At 45.4% G+C, this 23407-nt stretch overlaps 1 protein-coding gene across 1 annotated transcript in view; it reads right to left on the reverse strand.

Annotated features, from left to right (window-relative positions):
• PDS5A (PDS5 cohesin associated factor A) overlaps window positions 1-23407 on the reverse strand; it is a 644759-nt gene that overhangs the window by 558609 nt on the left and 62743 nt on the right. Inside the window, exon 4 of the mRNA XM_030191317.1 lies at window positions 11998-12084. Coding sequence (XP_030047177.1) covers window positions 11998-12084 — 87 coding nt within the window. The remainder of the gene's footprint in view (window positions 1-11997; window positions 12085-23407) is intronic.

The following is a 23407-nucleotide window of genomic DNA, read 5'->3' on the forward strand; positions in this document are numbered from 1 at the left end:
AAGGTAAAGCCGTGGTGTTGTCCTCCTCAAACACGGCTGGGGTTCCCACCACTTCTCAGCCTACTTTGGAGAGATCTGGGGTCATAACATCGGGGATATTGGTTACTGCTTCGGGGAATAGCAAGGCTTTATTGCCGAATCTCAGTGGAGAGGGAGTGACTTTGAGTCTCCCTGTTGGCACGACCCCTCCAAGACCCGGAAACAGTAACGCTTCGCTATGGAGGTCGACAGTGGAAATGCCAGAAGTGGGTCAGGATTTTCACGTGGCCCGAGGAGGTCCTGGCGCAGCATCAACTCCGGATAATAAACCAACTGGGGGATTGCAGAGTGAGTGCTCCCCGCCCGAAGATATCTGGAGCGGTTTCTGTGGAGAAATTGGACCTGGTGAAGCCAAAAAACGTCACAATGGACACATTATGAGAAACGCTGCAGAGTGTGAATAACTTTCTTCTTCAGATGTTTAAAATTTTTCAGGAATAAACATGTGAATTAAAGAATTTATATCAATACTTATCTAACAAAGTGGAAGTCCAAGATATAAAAATAGAGACTTTGACTATGGAATTTTTTCTTTTATTGAACTGTTGAAGAAATATTTCTCTGATAATTTACAAACATTCTCTGATAGCCACCCTCCGGTGACTAAAGCAATTTATATTTCCCCTAAATAATCTTTTTTATCAGAGAAAAGAGATGTGAACTTAACTGATATTTTGGAAAAGCTATATTACTAGTGACTTTCGCCTTTGATTTAGATAGGAATAATGTTTTGAAATTGTATTTCCAACACATGATTGATAGTTTTTTGGGTTCAAAGATAAATATATTTCCTGACTTATCAGGGGAATCGACTAGGAGGTGTGAACTCTTGGCTTTTAAGCCAAAGATCATTTCCCTAAGTGGGACCTTCCTAGTGCGATTCCCTTGTAAGTGTTCTATTTCTTTGAATTTTAATAATTACTTATTTGTTGAACCTAAGAAATTACAAGAGTTTGTGGAGTTGAAAGAACAGATGAAGAACCCTCTGAAGCAACTTCCTTTAGTTACCACTGTACCAGCTGCAATTACCGATTAACCTTCCTCCCTCAGAAAAAGTGAATTGTAAGATTAACCATTTTGAGTTTTTCTTATTTTCTTTGAGATTGTTTTCCTGATCTTGGATCTCCCAGTTCTGGACGATTATTTAACATATATTGGTGGGAGAAAATGTTTTCTTTTTTAATATTAATTTGTTTTCCCTTATATTTATGTCATAAATGTGAATGTAATTAAGTAAAATGATATATATATATATATAAAAGAAAGAAGGTCAATTGGGCCTCGCAACGGCGAGGACATAACAAAGATTGACCTACGAAGAAACATCTAACTGATAGTGCAGCCTGAAACAGAATAAAAATGGGCATAGAGGGGTGGAGTTGGATTCTAGACCTCGAACAGATTCTGCAGCACTGACTGCCCAAACCGACTGTCGCGTCGGGAATCCTGCTGAAGGCAGTACTGAGAGGTGAACGTGTGGATGGATGACCACATTGCTGCCTTGCAAACCTCTTCCATAGTGGCTGACTTCAAGTGGGCCACTGACGCTGCCATGGCTCGAACATTATGAGCCGTGACATGACCCTCAAGAGTCAGCCCAGCCTGGGCATATGTGAAGGAAATGCAATCTGCTAGCCAACTGGAAATGGTGCGTTTCCCTACAACAACTCCCCTTCTGTTGGGATCGAAAGAAATAAACATTTGAGCGGACTGTCTGAAGGGGCTTGTCCGCTCCACACAGAATGACAATGCTCTCTTGCAGTCCAATGTATGTAACTGACGCACAGCAGGGCGGGTATGAGGACGGGGAAAGAATGTTGGCAAGACAACCGACTGGTTAAGATGAAACTCCGACACCACCTTCGGCAAGAACTTAGGGTGCGTACGAAGGACTACTCTGTTATGATGAAATTCACTATAAGGAGCATGGGCTACCAAGGCTTGACGCTCACTGACTCTACGAGCTGTAGTAACAGCCACCAAGAAAATGACCTTCCAGGTCAAGTACTTCAGATGGCAGGAAACCAGTGGCTCAAAAGGAGGTTTCATCAGCAAGTGAGGACAACGTTGAGATCCCATGACACTGGTGGAGGTTTGACAGGGGGCTTTGATAAAAGCAAACCTCATGAAACGAACAACTAAAGGCTGTCCAGAGATAGGCTTGCTCTCTACAAGATAATGGAAAGTACTAATTGCACTAACATGAACTCTTACGGAGTTGGTCTTAAGACCAGACTCTGACAAGTGTAGAAGGTATTCAAGTAGGGTAAGTGTAGGACAAGAGCGAGGATCTAGGGCCTTGCTGTCACACCAGACCTCCTCCATTTAAAAGAATAACACCTCTTAGTGGAATCTTTCCTGGAAGCAAGCAAGACTCGGGAGACACCCTTAGAAAGACACAAGGAGGCGAAGTCTATGCTCTCAACATCCAGGCCATGAGAGCCACAGACTGGAGGTTGGGATGCAGAAGCGCCCCTTCGTTCTGAGTGATAACAGTTGGAAAACACTCCAATCTCCACTGTTCTTCGGAGGACAACTCCAGAAGAAGAGAGAACCAAATCTGACGCAGCCAAAGGGGCGCAATCAGAATCATGGTTCCACGGTCTTGCTGCAGTTTCAGCAAAGTCTTCCCCACCAGAGGTATGGGAGGATATGCATACAGAAGGCCCTTCCCCCAATGAAGAAGAAAGGCATCTGACACTAGCCTGTCGTGGGCCTGAAGGCTGGAACAGAACTGAGGGACCTTGTGGTTGATCTGAGTGGCAAAAAGATCCATCGAGGGGGTGCCCCACTCTCGAAAGATCTTGCGTACCATGCCCGAGTTGAGCGACCACTCGTGAGGTCACATAATCCTGCTCAACCTGTCAGCCAGACTGTTGTTTCCACCTGTCAAATATATAGCATGGAGAAACATGCCGTGACGGCAAGCCCAAAGCCACATCTGGACGGCTTCCCAACACAGGGGGCGGGATCCGGTACCCCCCTGCTTGTTGATGTAGTACAGGGCAACCTGGTTGTCTGTCTGAATTTGAACAATTTGATTGGACAGCCGATCTCTGAACGCCTTTAGAGCATTCCAGATCGTTCGCAACTCCAGGAGATTGATCTGAAGACCTGATTCGTGGAGGGACCAAGCTCGCTGAGTGTGGAGCTAATCTACATGAGTCCCCCACCCCTGGAGAGATGCATCCGTGGTCAGCACTTTTTGAAGCTGAGGAATTTGGAAGGGACGTCCAAAGGTCAAATTGGATCGAATTGTCCACCACTGAAGGGAATTGTGAAATTCGGTGGACAGTTGGATCACATCCTCTAGATTCCCCGCAGCTTGATACCACTGGGAAGCTAGGGCCCATTGAGTAGATCTCATGTGAAGGCATGTCATGGGTGTCACATGAACTGTGGAAGCCATATGGCCTAGCAGTCTCAACATCTGCCGAGCTGTGATCTGCTGGGACGCGCTGCCCATGGAAACGAGAGACGGAAGGTTGTCTGCTCTCGTCTCGGGAAAATAGGCTCGAGCTGTCTGAGAGTCCAGCAGAGCTCCTATGAATTCTAGTTGTTGAACTGGAATAAAGTGGGACTTTGGGTAACTGATGACAAACCCTAGTAGCTCCAAGAGTCGAATAGTCATCTGAATGGACTGCAGAGCTCCTGCCTCTGAGGTGTTCTTCACCAGCCAATCGTCAAGATAAGGGAACACATGTACTCCCAGTCTGCGTAGTGACGCTGCAACTACTGCCAAGCATTTTGTAAAAACCCTGTGCGCGGACGCCAGACCAAAGGGTAGCACACAATACAATACTGGAAATACTGTGTCCCCAGACGGAATTGAAGATACTTCCTGTGAGCTGGAAGTATCGGAATGTGAGTGTAAGCACCCTTTAAGTCCAGAAAGCATAGCCAATCGTTTTTCTGAATCATGGGAAGAAGGGTGCCCAGGGAAACCATCCTGAACATTTCTCAGAACAGATATTTGTTCAGGGTCCTTAGGTCTAGGATGGGACGCATCCCCCCTGTTTTGTTTTGCACAAGGAAGTATCTGGAATAGAATCCCAGCCCTTCTTGCCCTGGTGGAATGGGCTCGACCGCATTGGCGCTGAGAAGGGCGGAGAGTTTCTCTGCAAGTACCTGCCTGTGCTAGAAGCTGAAGGACTGAGCTCCCGGTGGACAATTTGGAGGTCTGGAGATCAAATTGAGGGAATACCCTAACCAGACTATTTGAAGAACCCACCGGTCGGAGGTTATGAGAGGCCACCTTTGGTGAAAAAATTTTAACCTCCCTCTGACCGGCAGATCGTCTGGCACAGGTACATTGATGGCGGCTATGCTCAGCTGGAACCAGTCAAAAGCCCATCCCTTGCTTTTGCTGGGGAGCGGCAGGGGCCTGTCTGGGCGCACGCTGTTGACGCGAATGAGCGTACTGCGGCTGAGCCTGAGAAGGCTGTCGGAAAGGTGGATTGTACCAACGCTTATTGTAAGCATAGGAAGCATTCCTCCTTCCCCTGAAAAAACGTCTACCTGTTGAGGTAGATGCTGAAGGCGCCCGGTGGGAGAGTTTGTCGAGGGCGGTTTCCCGCTGGTGGAGCTGCTCTACCACCTGCTCTACCTTCTCTACAAAAAATATTATCCCCCCGGCAAGGAAGATCCGCAAGCCGCTGCTGGGTCCGATTGTCCAGGTCAGAGGCACGCAGCCATGAGAGTCTGCGCATCACTATACCTTGAGCAGCGGATCTGGATACAACATCAAAAGTGTCATAAGCACCTCTGGACAGGAATTTACAACACGCTTTCAGCTGCCTGACCACCTCCTGAAAAAGCCTGGCGTGCTCCGGAGAGAGCTTATCCACCAAGTCCGCAAGTTGCTTAACATCGTTCCGCATGTGAATGCTCGTGTAGAGCTGGTAGGACTGAATTTTGGACACGAGCATAGAAGGCTGGTAGACCTTCCTCCCAAAAGAAGTCCTAGCTTCTCGCCCCGGGGGCGCAAAGGAGAAATCTCTAGTACTTCTGGCTCTCTTGAGAGCAGGATCCACAACCGCAGAGTCGTGAGGTAACTGTGACCTCATCAACTCAGGTTCTCCATGGATCCGATACTGGGACTCCGCTTTCTTGGGAATGGTGGGATTACTTAGTGGTTTCATCCAGTTCCGTATAAGTGTCTCCTTGAGCACAGTATGCAAAGGAACTTCTCAGGTGAAGGAGTAGGATCAGAAGGAAGACCACAAGACTCCTCGGAAGAGAAATATCTGGGGTCTTCCCCTTCATCCCAGGAGGCATCCTCCTTGGTATCGGACAAGAGTTCTCAAACTGCAGACCGAAACCGGGCCTGTCTCGACGCCGAGGAACCATGTCCTCTATGGCGATGACAAGAAGTCGACTCCCATGCCGGTGGCGATGAAGCCTCCCTCCAACGACATTGACGGGGAGTCGACCTGGGTGGCAGCTGAGGCCGATGACGCAAGCGGTACCTGCGTTGGGGACCTCACCACAGGCACGGAGCCAGCTGCCGCTTCCATCGACAGTACCGAGGGCGCAAGCACCCCCGGTACCGGAACAGACTGATGCAGCAGCCCTTCCAGAAGACCTGGAAGAATGGCTCGAATGCTCTCCTCCTGGCTCGAATGCTCTCCTCCAGAGTCGCTGTCGAGGAAGGCTGTGGGGCCGGTACCAGAGTCAAAGTCAGAGGTGGTACCGGGCTGTCCGAAGATCGAGGCACCGACACCTCTTTTATGGAGGGTGAGCGCTCCTCCCAGCATTGACGCTTTCTGGGTGCCAAATCCTTCGACAACGCAGAGCTCCCAGTACTGTGTCTCTAGGGAGACCGGTGCCGATGCTTCTTCGCTCGAAGCACGTCACCTGCACTCCCTGGTACTGATGAGGAGGAACTGGAACCCAAAAAACAAGGCGGCTAACGATCTGCAAACTCCAACGTAGACAACAAAACAGCAGAAACAAAACGGAAGAATGTTCAAAAATTTATTGATGATGTCAAATACCAGACTTATTGCCCGACACAGGCCGTGTTTCGCCCAAGAAGGGCTGCGTCAGGGGCAAAAATCTCAGAGATATCATTCGTCGTAATAAATGTTATTCACGTGAACCTTGAAATGCTAGAATAATGAGTTCTTGAAAAAACAGCAGGAAAGATATACTAATGATGATCATCACATGCCTTTCCTCCAGTGCTGCTCTGGAGGACTTGCAGCCCTTCTGCATATTCTCACAGCTGTACCCGGGGTGACTCCCAGGTCCACCCCGATCCTCCCAGGGCCCTCGCTCCAGGTGCCCAGGGTTTCCAGGTGCTTTTTGGCTAGGATCAGGCGACCCTCAGGGGGAGGAATGCTGGCTTCGGCCTAATCCCTGGTAAGCCTTTCCTCGGCTGGGAGGTGCCCAGCTCTACCACCGGCTGCCTTTCAGGTGCTGTGGAGGACTTGCAGCTCATCTGCATATCCTTACAGCCTTCTCCGGGGTGACTCCCAGGTCCAGTCCAATCCACTCAGGGCCTCCGCTCTACGTGATGCGCCTCACGGCGCGCGGGGCATTTTTCACTTTACATTTATTTTTCTCCCAGTTACTACTTATGGCTCCAGTACATTTTTTCTTCTTGGTACTGTCCCTTCGTAATCTGTTTCTCCATCTGAAACCACTGTACACTGCAGGAACACATTATCCACCCCCTGTATTCATCATATCACCATCTCTTTTTTCCTCTTCCTTTTTCTCAGCTCTCAACCTTCAACATTTCCTTCCTTCCATTCATCAATCTCCTTTCTATCTGAGTACATCTCGCCTTCGTCGCTGTCGTCATACCTCTCCTACTCTTCAGCGTACTCTCTTGCACCTTCTCCTGCTCTCCGCTGGGGACATTAATCCCAATCCTGGTCCTCCACATCAGCTCTCATCCTATTTGTGCAGGTCACACCGTGATATCTCCAATCTAATTTCTGTTCCTCTCCTCAGCCCTTCTTCCCTGCCTTTCTCTTTGCACTCTGTGGAATGCCTGCTCTATCTGTAACAAACTTTCCTACATCCATGACCTCTTTATCTCTTGTACTCTCCATCTGCTTGCCCTAACTGAAACTTGGCTTTACCCTGAAGACTCTGCTTCAGTTGCGGCCCTATGCCATGGAGGTTATCTTTTCTCCCATATTCCTCGCCTGGTTGGCTGTGGAGGTGCTGTTGAGCTACTACTTTCACCCTCTTGTAGATTTCAACCTCTTCTTCCACTTCAGTCTCACTGTTTTTCTTCCTTCAAAGTCCACTCCATCAGTCTATTCGCTCCTCTGACTCTCCGAGTAGCAGTCATTTATCAACCCCCTGATAAGTCCCTTTCTTCCTTTCTCACTGACTTTGATGCCTGGCTTTCCTTCTTTCTTAAACCTTCATCTCCTTCCCTCATTCTTGGGGATTTTAACATTCATGCTAATGATCCCTCTGACTCTTATGCTTCTCAGTTTCTTACTTTAACATCCTCTTTCAATCTTCAACTGTGCTCCACTGCCCCCACTCACCAGAATGGCCACTGTCTTGATCTTATCCTCTTCTCAAACTGCTCACTCTCCAGTTTCTGTGCCTCAACTCTTCCCCTCTCTGACCATCATCTCATAACTTTCACACTTAAACACCCTCCTCCCCAGTCTCGTCCAATCTTAACCAATACATTTAGGAATCTTCCGCCTATTGACACTTCTACTCTGTTTTCTGGTGTTTCAAATCTCTTCTCTACCACTATGTTATCCAAGTCTGTCAATGAGGCTGTCTCTTTCTATAATATTATTCTCTCCTCTGCTCTGGATACTCTCACTCCTCCCATTCCCCATTCTGTAAAACGTACCAAACCCCACACCACTCCTTAAAAAACCTTTATTGGACCCTACCTGTCCTTCTAACTATCGTCCCATCTCCATCCTCCCTTTCCTATCCAAGATACTTCAACGTGCTGTTCACCGCCATTGCCTTGACTTTCTTTCATCTCAAGCTATTCTCGATCCACTTCAATCTGGGTTTTGCCCCCTTTATTCAACTGAAACAGTGCTTGCTGAAGTGTCCAATGATCTGTTCCTGGCCAGATCTAAAGGTCTCTATTCTATCCTCATCCTTCTCGATCTATCTGCTGCTTTTGACACTGTTGATTACAGCCTACTCCTTGATACGCTGTCCTCACTTGGATTTCAGGGCTCTCTTCTTTCCTGGTTTTCTTCTTATCTCTCCCAGCATACCTTTACTGTATACTCTAGTGGATCCTCCTCTACTTCTATTCCACTGTCAGTTGGTGTACCTCAGGGATCTGTCCTGGGACCTCTTCTTTTCTCCATCTATACTTCTTCCCTTGGTACTCTGATCTCATCCCATGGTTTTCAGTATCATCATTACGCTGATGACTCCAAGATCTACCTCTCCACACCAGAAATCTCAGTCGAAATCCAGGCCAAAGTATCAGCCTGCCTGTCTGACATTGCTGCCTGGATGTCTCAGCGCCATCTGACACTAAACATGACCAAGACTGAGCTTCTTATCTTTCCCCCTAAACCAATCTCTCCTCCTCCCCCATTCTCTATTTCTGTGGATAACACTCATATCCTTCCTGTCTCATCAGCTCGTAACCTTGGGGTCATCTTCGACTCCTCCCTCTCCTTCTCTGCAGATATTCAATAGACTGCTAAAACCTGTCGTTTATTTCTCTATAATATCAGCAAAATTTACCCTTTCCTTTCTGAGCACACTACCAGAACCCTCATCCACACTCTTATCACCTCTCGCTTAGACTATTGCAACTTGCTTCTCACAGGTCTCCCACTTAGCCATCTCTCTCCTCTTCAATCTGTTCAAAATTCTGCTGCACGACTAATATTCCGCCAGTGTCGTTATGCTCATATTAGCCCTCTCCTCAAGTCACTTCACTGGCTTCCTATCAGTTTCCGCATACAGTTCAAACTCCTCTTATTGACCTATAAGTGCGTTCACTCTGCAGCTCCTCAGTACCTCTCCACTCTCATCTCTCCCTACATTCCTCCCGGGAACTCCGTTCAGATCTCTTCCACCTTTATTCATGTAATGTCCATACCCTGTTGCATGACATAGTACATCTACTCCAGCTTTGATGGGCCTAATTGCTTTCCCTATTGGGGCGGATGCCCCTTTTCAACATGATGTTACCTCCTCATTGGCTTTATGTTTTTCAAATGTTAACCTTATTTTTGAAGGTGAAAGATGAGCGTCTGTTGCATAAGGGCTCTCCAGAACTTTCTTTGGGGTGGTGGGGGGGAGGGAGCTCAACTCCCTATGTCTACCATCCTAAAACCAAGAACTGATGGTAGCTTGGGTTTGATGAATGTGAGATATATGTCTTTGGCCTGTTCTAGGCATCACGTTAATGACTGGTTTAAAAGTATGGAGCCTTTCTCCACAACAGCTTTGGAAACAGAGTTCCTTGGACCTGTACATTTCAGCTGGCTGCTTCACACACTACACAGATGCTCTCTCCCTACCTCACCAGGCAATCCATTCCTTTCTTCTTCATGGCCACCCAACGATGGCTGTGCAAGCACCACCATTTCTTCGAAGCCACACCTCATCTATCTATCATCCATAATCCTGACTTTCCTCCGGGATCTGACTCTCAGTGTTTGCACATTTTTATTTGTTGCATTTGTATCCCACATTTTCCCACCTATTTGCAGACTCAATGTGGCTTACAATAATACATCCTAACATCGTCAATCAAGAGTAGGTATCCTTTACTTACATTAGCTGCTGACTGAGGATGGGATGTTGAAACCTTTCGAGGACCTGCTCGCCGCTAATTCCTTACCTGCTTGCAGACCAATCTGCACATTTTCAGCTGTCTCATTACACATGCAGCCTCGGCTGGGCCAATCTAAGTGAGGACATTAAAGCACCTGACTTACAATCATTGTTTTCTTCAAGAGTCTACAGAAGAGCTAGCTTATGCTCGGTTAGCAGCACTATGGACAGTTGACTTGGGGATCTCTTTTACTCCTAAGGAGTTGAAACATTGTATTTTGGGATCCCAGCACTGGCTGCGTGCTGTGGTGCTGTGAGAACAGCAGCAGAAATTTGCGTTGCGGCTCTATATTTCTCCTCACCAGGAGGAGGTGCCCTTCCATCCAAATGTTCTGGTCCCAAATCTTGTAGCGGATATGGATCCAGTAGTCTCGTAGGGTGGCCATGACTCCTTCTCTCTTTTATTTGATATTTTCATTATTCCGGCTCCAGTGTCGCCCAGGCTGAGGGGTTTTCTTTGCAGAGCTATCCTGATAAAAAAAAAATACTGATATTGCTCAACTAAATGCATCCCTCAGCCACAACGTTAGCACTATGGTGGACGAAACTATCTTCTTGCTTTCCATGGAACGCATAGACATCACAGACATTTCTTCTGTACAGGGGGAGAGTTTCAACGTATCACACATCTTTCCACTGGACTATCCAAGGCTTTAAGGGTCCTCGATTGCATGTGCAGGTAGAGGCTATACTGTATGTCCCAGTGTATCGGACCTAAGCACTGAACACACCAGTTATGGGGGGTCTGTGCCTGAAATAGTCCTATTGCATCGAGTACACTTCATAAAGCCTCTCTGCGCCCTTGGTAACATGGAGAGAAAAGGCTGAAGCAAGGTCAAATGGCTCTACTGCCCTGGGAGCTCAAGTAGATGCATAGCCGAAAATGGTTGATGCTTCCAGGACAAAAGAAGGGCTCAGAGGTCCCAAAAGGCCAAAAATTGAAAAATGAAAAATTATTGAAAAAAATGAATAAAATGAACAATTTAATACAGAAAAAAAAGAATATAAAGAGAAAATATCCTGAAAAGAGGAAGGCACCAAAATGGCAAACGTTTGACGCAGTGAGTTCAGATTTTAAAAAACAATCTCTCTTCTCCATGGAAAACGATAAGACTGATTGTTCTGCACTCGAGCATTGGGTGGGAAGGCATCCATGCAAGCGCTGTGGGAACACTGCCTCAAAGGTTTAAAGTGACAGTACACTTGGCAATGTCAGCACCGGGCTGGGCTCCGTGGATGATGTCACCCACATGTGAGAATATTAATGCCTGCTTGTCTTCGGAGAACATAATTTTAATCTTGAATATAAATGATAGTCAAACTTTTGTGAGAGGGATGAGTTCATGATCACATCATTTTTTGGATTCAGAAATGGTTTAGAAAGAACACTTGTTTTGCTTTTTGATCATGATCCCATTACTTCCCTCACCCATAACTATCTTGTCTGTCTGTATTATTTAGATTGTAAGCTCTTTTGAGCAGGGGCTCTCTCTTTGTATCAGGTGTTCAGCGCTGCATGTGTCTGGTAGCGCTATACAAATGCTAATAATAATAATAATGTGATCATCTCTGAGAAAAAGTGACTAAAGTCACCAGAAACAAGAAATGAGATTTTAATTAATTCTGTTAGAGCAAACAAATTTGTAATACACCAGCCAACTCCATCCTTTTCTGTTAAAAAGTTATAGTTCAAAACATGTAACTTTTTTTAGACTGCTTATGGTCCTATGACACTGACCATTCTCATCATTTTAAATCCACTACTTTAGTCACCTTTTCCCAACAACAGTCATACATAAATGGCAGCAGCTGATCAACTGGGTGTCTCCTACAATGAGTGCTGGAAGCAGGACACACGTAGGCTTCAGAAGTACAAATAGTCAGCAGAAGTAGAGCAACTAACTTATGCTTCTATTGGAGCCTTAATCATCATGCCCTCTGGGAATTTCTAATCTCCTTTACTTGCAAACCCAAAAAACATGACCAGCAAAGCACACTCAACTCTTGATAATCCGAAATTATGACCTCTGTTTTGCTTTTTTGTTTTGTTTTTCCTCTGTGTGGTTATGCTGTGTATTTAAAATTAGACCATATTTCCTATAACTATAGAAAAAAGATAACATTTTCAAATAAAGCACACAGTTTTTTTATTACCTCTAATAAGTAAAAATATCTATTAAATTGCGGGCTCTTTGTGTCCTCCAAGCCTTTTAACTGTCTTGTAATAAACAAGAATATGTCCTGTAAAAAAAGAAAAAGAAAAAAAAGTCAGACTCATCTTAAAAATATATCAAGTAAGCAAGCAATAAAGAGAAGATGGTGTGAAGTGAGAGATTCACATGTTTGCCAGGAGAAGTAAATACAGAGTGCCATTAGCACTACTGAGCATGTCTAGAAATACACAGAAAAACAGTGGAGTCAACTCTGTACACATTCCCCCATTTTTGTTTTTCTCACACAACTGATAAATCAAGCTCATTTTACCTTATACCCAACCAGCTGAACTGTAACTTCAGATGAATTTAGAGGAAGATATGACATCTTTAAGGACCACTGGAACAAAGCTGCTGTCGCTAACCATTTTAAAACTGCACGTGCAAGTAGTAATACTGCCATTTTCTATCCATTCAAAACTTTTTCTGTCACTTTATTAGTTATGAAATTGATTTGATCTATTCCTTTATTATAGCAATAAGTAGCCCAATGGGTAGAATAGTGGACTTAGAACCAGGGAAGTCAGTTTCAAATCCCAATGTTGCTTACCTTATCCACCATTACTTCAAGTACCAATTTAAGATTGTAAATCATCCGAAGATAAGAAGATGGCTACTATATCTAAATGTACCTTGTTTTGAACCACTGAGACACGAATAAGCTAAATCCAAACCCAAATGTTATTTGTATTTAGTTCACATCTTTTTCAGTAGTAGTTCAAGGTGAGTTACATTCAAGCAGTGGTGTGTGGGAGCCAGCTCGCACCAGCTCGCCAGAGCCATTTGTTATTTTTTAAAGAATTTTGGAAGCCAGTTGTAAACAGCTCCCAAACTTTGGGCTGGGGTGGCTCAGGGCCCTTCCTGGCAGCATCAGCTCCAGCTGCCCTGTGGCTTGGACATCTCACTCCGACTCTCACAGCGAAAAAAAAAAAAAAAAATGAAACCGTGTGCAGGGCTGTAGCCCTGCACACGCCGCTGCTGGCTCCCTTCCTCCTCCCTCTCCAAAACAAGAAGTTACATCCTGAGGAGGGAGTGTGGGGACCTTAGGGGGGGTTCAGGACCCCTAATGTTTGTATATGCAAAGATTTCATCCCCCCTAATTATTCTGTGTGCTTTTTTCAACTCTTGCTAACTAGATCAGGCTGCAAGGTGGTCTTTCAAAATTGTGCAAGGAAAGCCATGTGACCCCCACACTCCTACACTCCTCTGGACCCAAAAACATGTTTACGAATTTAGTGTAATTTGTTGGGTAAGTCATTGGAGAAGGGGAAATGGACCTTTTACTGAGACAGATGTGTGTGGGGGCGAAAGACGGTTACACAAGATCTTGGGGAGAGAGTGTGTCACAGAATGGAAAAAAAAACCCTGTTTTTCCTGTATTTTTGCTGACCAAAGTTAGGACAAGATACTGTACAAGACAGCATAAGAATTTTATTGTGAACTTTGTTACAAGCTTTTAGAAGATAAGTACACGCATATAGAATGGTCCAATGAAATTAAAATAACTTTAATATTTAAATTTCTATTAATTCTTGGGTCAAGATTTTCTGTGTTTCATACAGTTTGAAACCATATTCTATCTGGATAGAGAAAAGGGGAAGTTAGGAACAGTTTACAAGCTTAACCACAAGGTCAGCTGGTATATAGTTTGGATATGTGATATAAAGAGCTGCTGAAGTAGTATGAGGAGGTGGGCTTAGGATTTGTGACAAAAGGTATGGTGGAAGAGAAGTTAGTAGTAGATGGATCTCTCTCCTCTCCAGTCTGTCCAAAATTCTGCAGCACGACTTATTTTCCGCCAAAATCGTTATGCCTACTCCTCAAGTCACACTGGCTCCCTGTCCGCTTCCGCATACACTTCAAACTTCTCTTACTGACCTTTAAATGCATCCATTCTGCAGCTCCACATTACCTCTCCACTCTCATCTCTCCCTACATTCCTCCCCGTGACCTCCGCTCGCTGGACAAATCTCTCTTGTCGTCCCCCTTCTCCTCTACTGCTAACTCCAGACTTTGTTTCTTTTCCCTCGCTGCACCTTATGCCTGGCATAGACTTCCTGAGCCTGTACGTCTAGACGATCCATCTCTACCTGTTTTCAAATCTATGCTAAAAACCCACCTTTTCACCACTGCTTTTGGCTCCTAGCCACTACTCAATTTGCCCTCCCCTTGTTCCTTCTCACCCAGTACTTCCCTTGTCCTTGTCTGTCTGTCTTATTTTTAGATTGTAAGCTCTTTTGAGCAGGGACTGTCTCTCTCTACGTTGGATGTTCAGTGCTGCATGCGTCTGGTAGAGCTATACAAATGTTAATAATAATAATAATAATAATAATGTATGAAGATAGCATGGCTCTGTGACTCAGAGTCGGGTGGAGTGGCGTAACTGCTATTCTAGGAATTAGGGGTATGAACTGATAATTGATAGGATAAAAGTCAGATATGTTGGATTAGGAGATATGTTGGACTGGTTAGCAAGATGTGCTAAAATGGTAATTAGTTTCCAGATTGTTGTATAACATGTGCCTACTCTAATGTATAAAATGAGGGAAATCTATGCAAAGGCAGGACTTTATGTTCCTATGGCAGGAAGCTCGCATAAAAACAGAAAAGTCTCTCTAATTATTTCTTTTCTGTATTTCAGACTTTATTACTTGTTCCCAGAATAAACTTTTCTTTCTTTTATTTCACTTCTGAGTATGTAAGTATTATTTTATTTTATTAGTGTAAGAAACAAATCCAAGAACGTGGGTGTTCTAGCAATATTCAGTTGGGGTTTGGCTAAGGTGGGTGTAGACCCCAACAGGAGAAGGAAGGAAGCCGGCAGCGGCGCACACAGGGCTACGGCCCCACGCACGGATTCATGCTATTTTAACCGCTGTGAGTGTGAGGATAGCAGTTCATGGTTCCTGCTTCAGGCCGCTGCAGTACCAGCCCAGGAGGAAAAAAGAAGCCGGCAGCAGCACATGCAGGTCTGCAGCTCAAGGAAGTTAGATTGAGAACAGGAGACGCATGAAGTCAAGTTGATTCCACAGAGGTTTGTCTCTTTCCCCTACCCACGCAGCAGTCATCCCTGTACATTCAAAACAAAGCAAACAGCCCTTTGAGCAGCTACATTCATGTTGTCGTTCTTTAATGTTGGTAGCATTTTTATTTAATCTCACTTATATGTTCAAACATGCCAGCTTTTCACAGGTAGAGTAGTAATTTCTTATGATTCATAATCAGTGTGTCATTTGGAGGAGAAGCTGGTTATAGGGACACTCTAGCACGTGTTGTATTCGTGCAGAGATTTTTTTCTCCTGGTAAAGGGCCACTAAAACAGACATCATGTTATGAGAATCAAGTGCTCAACATCCAGCACTTCTATCTATTTAAAGTTATTTATGACATTTATATCCCACATTAAACATGAATTAGATTGAAACCTGAGGGCATTTAAAATATTTTTTTTCCTGTGGCCTAGATCAAAAGAGAAAGACAGTTGGCATCCCTGCCAGCAAAGGTATAGCATGCCCGCATGGGGGGGGGGATGTGTTGCCCCCCCCCCCCAAAAAAAAAAACTGTACAGCTAGCTATGCCCAGAGAGAGAGCCTGTTAAAAATTTTCCAGCACACCACTGCATTCAAGTACACTAAGCATTTTCCTATGTCTGAAGGGATTGCAATCTAAGTTTGCACCTGAGGCAGTAGAGGGTTACGGGGCCCTTTTACAGAGTGGTGGTAAGTCTAACACAAGCTTACTGCTCGCTCTTTCAGGACTACCGCTAGCCCAACACGACCGCCGGCAGTAGTCCTGCTTCGAGCGTACGCCATTTCCAGGGGGACAAAAAAAAAAAACACAGAAATGGCTTGCGCAGCGATAACATAGTGATAATCGGGCATTGTTGCGCACTGTCCGGTTACCACCGGGTTAGCGCAGGAGCCCTGATCACCATCTCAATGGGTGGCGGTAAGAGTTCCTTATCATATATGTGCCTGGGGTCTTTATACCTGTTGCAGTAAAAAGGGCCCTGGTGCACAGGAAAAAGCCCCCACCGCCAGAGCAGGGCCCTTTTTCTCGCAACTTGGTAAAAGGACCCCTAAGTGACTTACCCAAGAACACAAGGAGCTGCATTGGGATTTGAACCTAGGATTTCCTGTTGACAGACCAGTGCTCTAATCACTGGGCTACTCCTCCTTGATTGCTTGAAAAACAAGATAACTACATTTTCTATGCTCCACCTTATCACCTACCACCAAAGCATCTTTGCTGAAACAGTGCTCAAAAAACCAGTGTTATGTGCAGCAATGTGTTATTAAGATTTTAGTGAAGTAGTTTGTAAAGTTTAGTGTCAATGCACACCAGACAAATCCTGCAAATGTAAGATTTGGCCTTATCTGCCCTCATTTTCTCTGTTTCTATGTAATTTATGATTCTCTGCTAATGAGTGCAAAGGAAAACAGGTGCTGGGGAGGACAGGGCGAGACCCATTTCAACAAATTTATAAAGAATAAAACAGGAAATTCACTGATATTTATCATCATTTGAATGGTATCCTTTTAGAGTCACAGAAAGCGGAGACATCAACACAGAATGTGGCAGCAAATGAGGACCAGTCAGTACATTTAGCATTCCTAATTTTAATTTCTAGTACATGCTATAGTAAATGACGGCAAAGACTTGAAAGCTCCATCCAGTCTGCCCAACAGTCACACTCATTATCAATTCATGAGTAAATAAACAATGAGTATGATGTAAAATACTTGATCATGGTCTCTGTTTGACATTTCTGGGACACAGAATGTAGAAATCCACCCAGCACTGTCCTTACGTTTCAGCTTAGACCCTAGTTGATCTTTGGCTGTCCCCTCAGATCCCAACAAACAATTCTTCTGTGCTTATCCCATGCTTTGTTGAATTCAGTTCCTAATTTTGAACCCACCATCTCTACTATATGACAATTCCACATATCCACCCTCTCTGAAGAAATAGTTTCTAATGATGTTCTTGAGTCTTGAATGTCTTAACTTAATCTGTTGTCCTAGAGCAGGCTTGTTTCCTGTGTGTATGACCTATACCAGAAGGAAGAAACTCTTGACCTTAAGAACAAGCCATTTGGGGTTTAAGGATATCCACACAGAATATGCAAAAGCTGAATTTGTGGAGGAGTAGCCTAATGGTTAGTGCAGCGGGCTTTGAGCATGGCGGCCTGAGTTCGATTCCCACTGCAGCTCAATGTGACCCTCCATTGCCCCAGGTATAAAAACATAGATTGTGAGCTCTCTAGGGACAGAGAAAGTACCTGCATATAAAGTGTACAGCACTTCCCCCATTTCTATCTCAATAGCAGACTATGGCCTTTCCTCCAGGAACTGGTCCAAAACTTTTTTAAAACACAAATATTAACCGCTGTTACCACATCCTCCAGTAATGAGTTCCCATTCGTTACTATTTGTCAAGTGAAAAAATATTTCCTCCTATTTGTTATAAAATTATTTCCAGGAGGATCACGTGATGCAGTGAGCAGACAGCAGCTCTTCGCTGTAGCTCCGGGACTTTTCGGCCCTGGGATCGCCCATATACGGAACGGAGACCAGATTTACACACCAAAAGTTTCTAAAACCAGTGTTAAGTTCATGGACAAATTTGTAGAGAAAGTGTCCCTGGCGGCAATGCAAAAATCGACTAGAAAAGACAAAGCTAAAACGGGGAGCGGCGAATCTAAGATGGCGGTCCCCGTGCCTGCCGGGATGGAAACTTTTTCGGAACCGCAGCTAGTTCAGTTGACGGCAGCAATGACTAAAGCGCTTGAACCACGCTGGGAGAAAAACTCACTACACAATTGGAGCTGCTACAAACTGGAGTAGATGGAATGGGGATCCGCGTCGGAGACCTGGAGACCAGAGTCTCCGCGCTGGAGGATGACTCGCGTGAGCAGGCCCCAGACATTACGCGCGCTAATTCCCAAATCGCAGAACTGACTAAAAAGATAAAAGATTTGGAAGGCAGATTGCGGCGCAGTAACATTAGAGTAGTGGGCCTGCCAGAGAATATCCCAGACCAAAACTTGGAGTCGTGGCTCGAGGACTGGCTGGCGAAAGAGCTAGCGCTGACGGATTCCTCGGGCCCACTGGTGGTTGAGAGGGCGCACCGAATAGGGCGGAAGGTGGAAAAGCGAGCCAGTCCCAGAGTGATAATAGCAAAAATACTTAATTACCGACATAAAGTTGAAATATTGAGAGGATTCCGGCTGAAACGGGACATGCTGCGCTGGGAAGGCCAAAGAGTGCTTATATTCAAGGATTTCTCCCAGGCAGTGCAGAAGCAACGCAAACAATTCCATGCTTTGTGTGTAAAAATGGCTCAGAAAAACGTGCGATTTATGCTGTCCTACCCCGCCACACTTAAAAATCCAGATAGCAGGCAAATGGCATAATTTCACATCAGCAGCGCCAGTGCAGAATTTCCTAAGAGATGGTGGACACTTGAACAGCACGGAAGGAAGCTAAGAGATGGTAGTTAAAGGGTAAAAATGTGTAATGTAAGGTTGTTAACATGTACTGGTTTTGTTCAGGTTTAATTAGCAGAAATTGAAAGAGTATGAATATGTAACACTGGGTGTCCCGGGGCTGGGCCCCTTGCATCGAGTAGATCCCCACACTTTCGCAAGCTATATGCCCGCGGGGGTTGCGCAGGGTGATATACAGGGGAGGGAAAGTTGGGAGGAAGGGAGGGGAGGGGTGGACCGCCCAGGGGCCAAGCCAGAAAGAGAGAAGTGAACTCGCCACCAAGATGGGAACTTGGGTGACACGTGGGGAAAGCATGACATCACTGCAGCAAGTAAAGAGCAAGACATAGCATCTAGCGAGGCCTCTAGCGTTAATGTACTTTAAAAAATTCAAGTTATAGCGGGGCTAGTCAGATCACACTGTCGGGCCGGAACATGACAACACGAATAGCGACATGGAACGTGGGGGGGATTACTTCCCCCGTAAAGCTATCAAAGATACTGACTGCACTACATAGGCATAAAATAGACATAGCTTGCCTTCAAGAAACGAGGCTTTCCGATGCAGAACACCAAAAGTTACAACGAGCATGGGTGGGGGAGGTACATGCCACTGCGGCACAAGGGAGGAAAGGAGGGGTCGCAGTATTATTAAGAAGAGGACTGCCTTATAAAACGTCCTTAATAGCAAAAGGAGCGCAAGGAAACTATCTTCTCCTGCAGATATGGCTGCAAGGTTTAGAATTTAACTTATTGGTAGTGTATGGCCCCAATAGCCCAGACCCACAATTCTACCAGGAATTGACGCAACTGTGTTTAAATCGGAGTGGGAGGCCATTGATATTATTGGGGGACTTAAATGTAATTATGGACCCGGAAATTGATTGCACAAGTCCCACTTCACCTCACTATGTTGGGTACAGGTCCACCACGCTTAAACAAATGACTCAAACCTTAGATTTGGTGGGCACGTGGAGAGTGTTACATCCCACAGAAAAAGACTATACACATAGATCACGGGCCCATGGGATGCAAGCTCGATTAGATTATATTCTGACTTCGCGGGGCCTGTTTAGTAAGGTCGATAAGGTAGTAATAGGCGCAGAAGAAGTTTCGGATCATGTCCCGGTGTGGTTGGACATAGACGCCCTGCTAGGACAACCAAGGGAGTGTAGTTGGAGAGTCCCATCTTATTTATATAAAGATTTACCATTTCAAATGTATCTAAAGGAGAAGTGGGAACAATATGCACAGTACAACACAGAGCAGGAGGATAGGCCATCACTGTACTGGTCGGCCTCTAAAGCGGTGATAAGGGGAGATATTATAGCTTATGTCAGTGCGAGGAAGAAAAAATGGCAGCTACCATTCTACACTTAGAATCGCAATTTCAGAAAGCTAAACAAAAACATAATAGGAACCCCTCCCGCACTACTTTGGAGAACCTTAAAACAGCGCTTAATTCCCTACTCCATGAGAGGGAGCAAAAATCGCAGACCTATCTGAAATACAAATTTTACAGATATGGGAACAGAGCAGAACGTCTCTTAGCATGGATAGTAAAAAGTAAAGGAGGCAACAGAACCATAGACTCGTTGAGAAACTTTGCAGGCACATTGACGATTAAACCCCAGGAAATAGAGCAAATACTCACTTCCTATTTTGCAGGCCTATACACTAAGGGCAACAGCCCGGAACCCCAGAGCTTAGCTGAATACTTGGGGAGTATAGACCTTCCCAGTTTAAGTGAGACCGAAAAAGTGGTATTAAATGCACTATTACAATTGACTGAGCTGCAAGTAGCGATTAAAGCATTGAAACTTTACTCAGCCCCAGGACCAGATGGTTTTTCAGGAGAGTATTATAAATTGTTGCCACCAAAAGCATGGAGAGCCCTCTTAGCGTATTACGAAGATGCAATAGAGGAAGGGACTTTCCCTGCCTATGCCAACTCAGCATTGATAACACTTATACCTAAGCCAGATAAACCTAAGGAACAAGCAGAATCGTATAGGCCCATATCTCTCCTAAATGTGGACACAAAACTGTTAGCAAAAATCTCAGCTGAACGCCTAGCCCCAATCTTGCCTAGGCTGATAGTACAGGAACAGGTGGGTTTTGTTAAGTCCCGCCACTCAGCCTTAAATGTTAGGCAACTGCTATTGGCAATGGCACAATGTAAGGTAGGCGACATACCCTCGGTGCTTTTAAGTTTAGATGCCAAAAAGGCATTCGACAGGGTGGATTGGGACTACTTGTTTCAGACGCTGAGGCACATGGGGTTTCAGGGTTGGTTTCTTGCTGCGGTGCAGACTCTATATACTAAACCCGGGGCAGCACTTCTGATTAACGGGACCAAAAGCCAAGAATTTAACATCTGCCGTGGCACACGGCAAGGCTGCCCACTCTCCCCACTTCTGTTTATTCTCTCTGTGGAACCCTTGTTGAAACGCATAAACTGTAATGAGGGAGTGAAGGGAGTACGGGTGGGTGGCCATCGCAGTAAGGTGTTTGCTTACGCAGATGACCTTTTGTTGATTATATCAGACCCTTGTATTTCAATTGGTCCACTGTTGCAAGAATTGGGGGAATTTGGAGAACTGGCTGAATTAAAGCTAAATCTTACCAAGTCGAAAGTGATGACAGTAACGGCAGAAGGGAGATCGTGGAGACAAGGGGTGTTCCCATTTAGCTGGGCGGAAAAACAATTGAAATACTTAGGAGTTATAATTCCTGCAGATCTTACCAAGCTGTATGCCCAAAACCTGCAACGCCTTCTGAGGGAAACGCAGGATACTCTTAAAATGTGGGAGGCCTTGCCACTGTCTCTGCTGGGGAAAATAGCGCTGTATAATATGTGTATAGTACCTAGGTGGTTATATGTTTTTCAGTTGTTACCATTGTTCCTAAAAAAGAAAGAAGAGCGGAAGTTGGACAAAATGCTGTGCACTTTCCTTTGGAATCGGAAAAAGGCACGCTTGTCCCAACAAGCCTTACATGTCCCAGTAGAGTATGGGGGCATTGGCCTTATAAGTGTGAAGCAGATTACAGTTGCGAGTGGGATGAGACATATTAGCGATTGGTTCCGTTCCAGAACAGATTTCTCAAATACACAGCTGGAACTGGAAACTCTCCAGACTACCCACTTTAGTGCACACCTACATATCATCGGAGGGGAGACCCCAGCAGTGCGCCGCTCTACTGGTATTTTGTCTTCTGCAAAAGCCACATGGAAATGAATATGAGGAGAAGTTTGAACCGTATGCGGAAGCGGATAGGGAGCCAGTGAAGCGACTTGAGGAGAGGGCTAACGTGAGTATAGCGACTCTGGCGGAATATAAGACGCGCAGCAGAGTTTTGGACAGATTGAAGAGGAGATAGATGGCTGAGTGGGAGACCAGCGAGAAGCAAATTGCAGTAGTCTAGGCGAGAGGTGATAAGGGTGTGGGTAAGGGTTTTGGTAGCATCCTCGGAGAGGAAAGGGCGAATTTTGTTAATATTATAGAGAAAGAAACGACAGGTTTTGGCAATCTGCTGAATATGAGCAGAGAAGGAGAGAGCGGAGTCAAAGATGACTCCAAGGTTGCGCGCAGACGGGACAGGGAGGATGAGAGTGTTATCTACCGAAATAGAGAACGGGGGAGAGGAGAGGCAGGTTTAGGGGGAAAGAGGAGAAGCTCGGTTTTGGTCATGTTTAGTTTCAGGTGGCGGCGAGACATCCAGGCAGCGATGTCAGACAGGCAGGCCGATACTTTGGTCTGGATTTCAGCTGAGATATCCGGTGCGGAGAGGTAGATCTGGGTATCATCAGCGTAAAGGTGGTATTGAAAGCCATGGGATGAGATCAGAGCACCAAGGGAAGAGGTATAGATGGAGAAGAGGAGAGGTCCTATGACAGATCCTTGGGGTACACCGACTGTTAGCAGGATAGATGTGGAGGAGGAACCACCAGAGTATACACTAAGAGTACATTGGGAGAGATAGGAAGAGAACCAGGAAAGAACAGGGCCCCAGAATCCAAGAGAGGATAATATATCAAGGAGTAAGGTGTGATCAACAGTATCAAAAGCAGCAGATAGGTCGAGGAGGATGAGAATAGAGACCTTTAGATTTGGCCAGTAACAGGTCATTGGAGACTTTGGCAAGTGCCGTTTCAGTCGATTGAAGAGAGCGAAAGCCAGATTGGAGCGGATCAAGAATAGCTCGAGATGAAAGGAAGTCGAGGCAGCGGCGGTGAACAGCACGTTCAAGTATTTTGGAGAGGAAAGGGAGGAGGGAGATGGGCCGATAGCTAGAGGGGCAGGTAGGGTCCAGTGAAGGTTTTTTAAGGAGCAGTTTGACTACAGCATGTTTGAAGGCATCAGGAACAATCGCAGTGGAAAGCGAAAGATTGAGGATATGACGGATAAAAGGGATGACAGTGGGGGAGATAGTGTTAAGTAGGTGAGTGGGAATGGGATCAGAGGGGCAGGTGGTACGTTTGGACGAGGAAAGAAGATGTGCAGTTTCCTCATCAGTGACATCAGAGAAGGTGGAAAAGGAGGAAGGAGTTGGAGGGTCAAGGGATTTGGTACTGTAGTGTTTTCAAAGTATTCTTTCTTGTAGATTATAGGTTGTCTTATGGAAGGGATATCGTACACGCCCCCCCCCCCCCCCTCCCCTTTGTTATTTCATTGTGGAGTTCTTTGTTGAAGATTATGAGATCTTCTGGTCTGATGGTTCACGGTTAGTCTCAAGATTTGCAAATATATTGCTCATATTCAGGAGCTCCCTCTAGTCCAGGGGTTCTCAACCCAGTCCTAGGGACATACCTAGCCAGTCAAGTTTTCACGATACCCACAATGAATATGCACAAGATAAATTT

This window comes from Microcaecilia unicolor, chromosome 2 (assembly GCF_901765095.1).
Source record: "Microcaecilia unicolor chromosome 2, aMicUni1.1, whole genome shotgun sequence".
NCBI classification, from domain to species: Eukaryota; Metazoa; Chordata; class Amphibia; order Gymnophiona; family Siphonopidae; genus Microcaecilia; species Microcaecilia unicolor.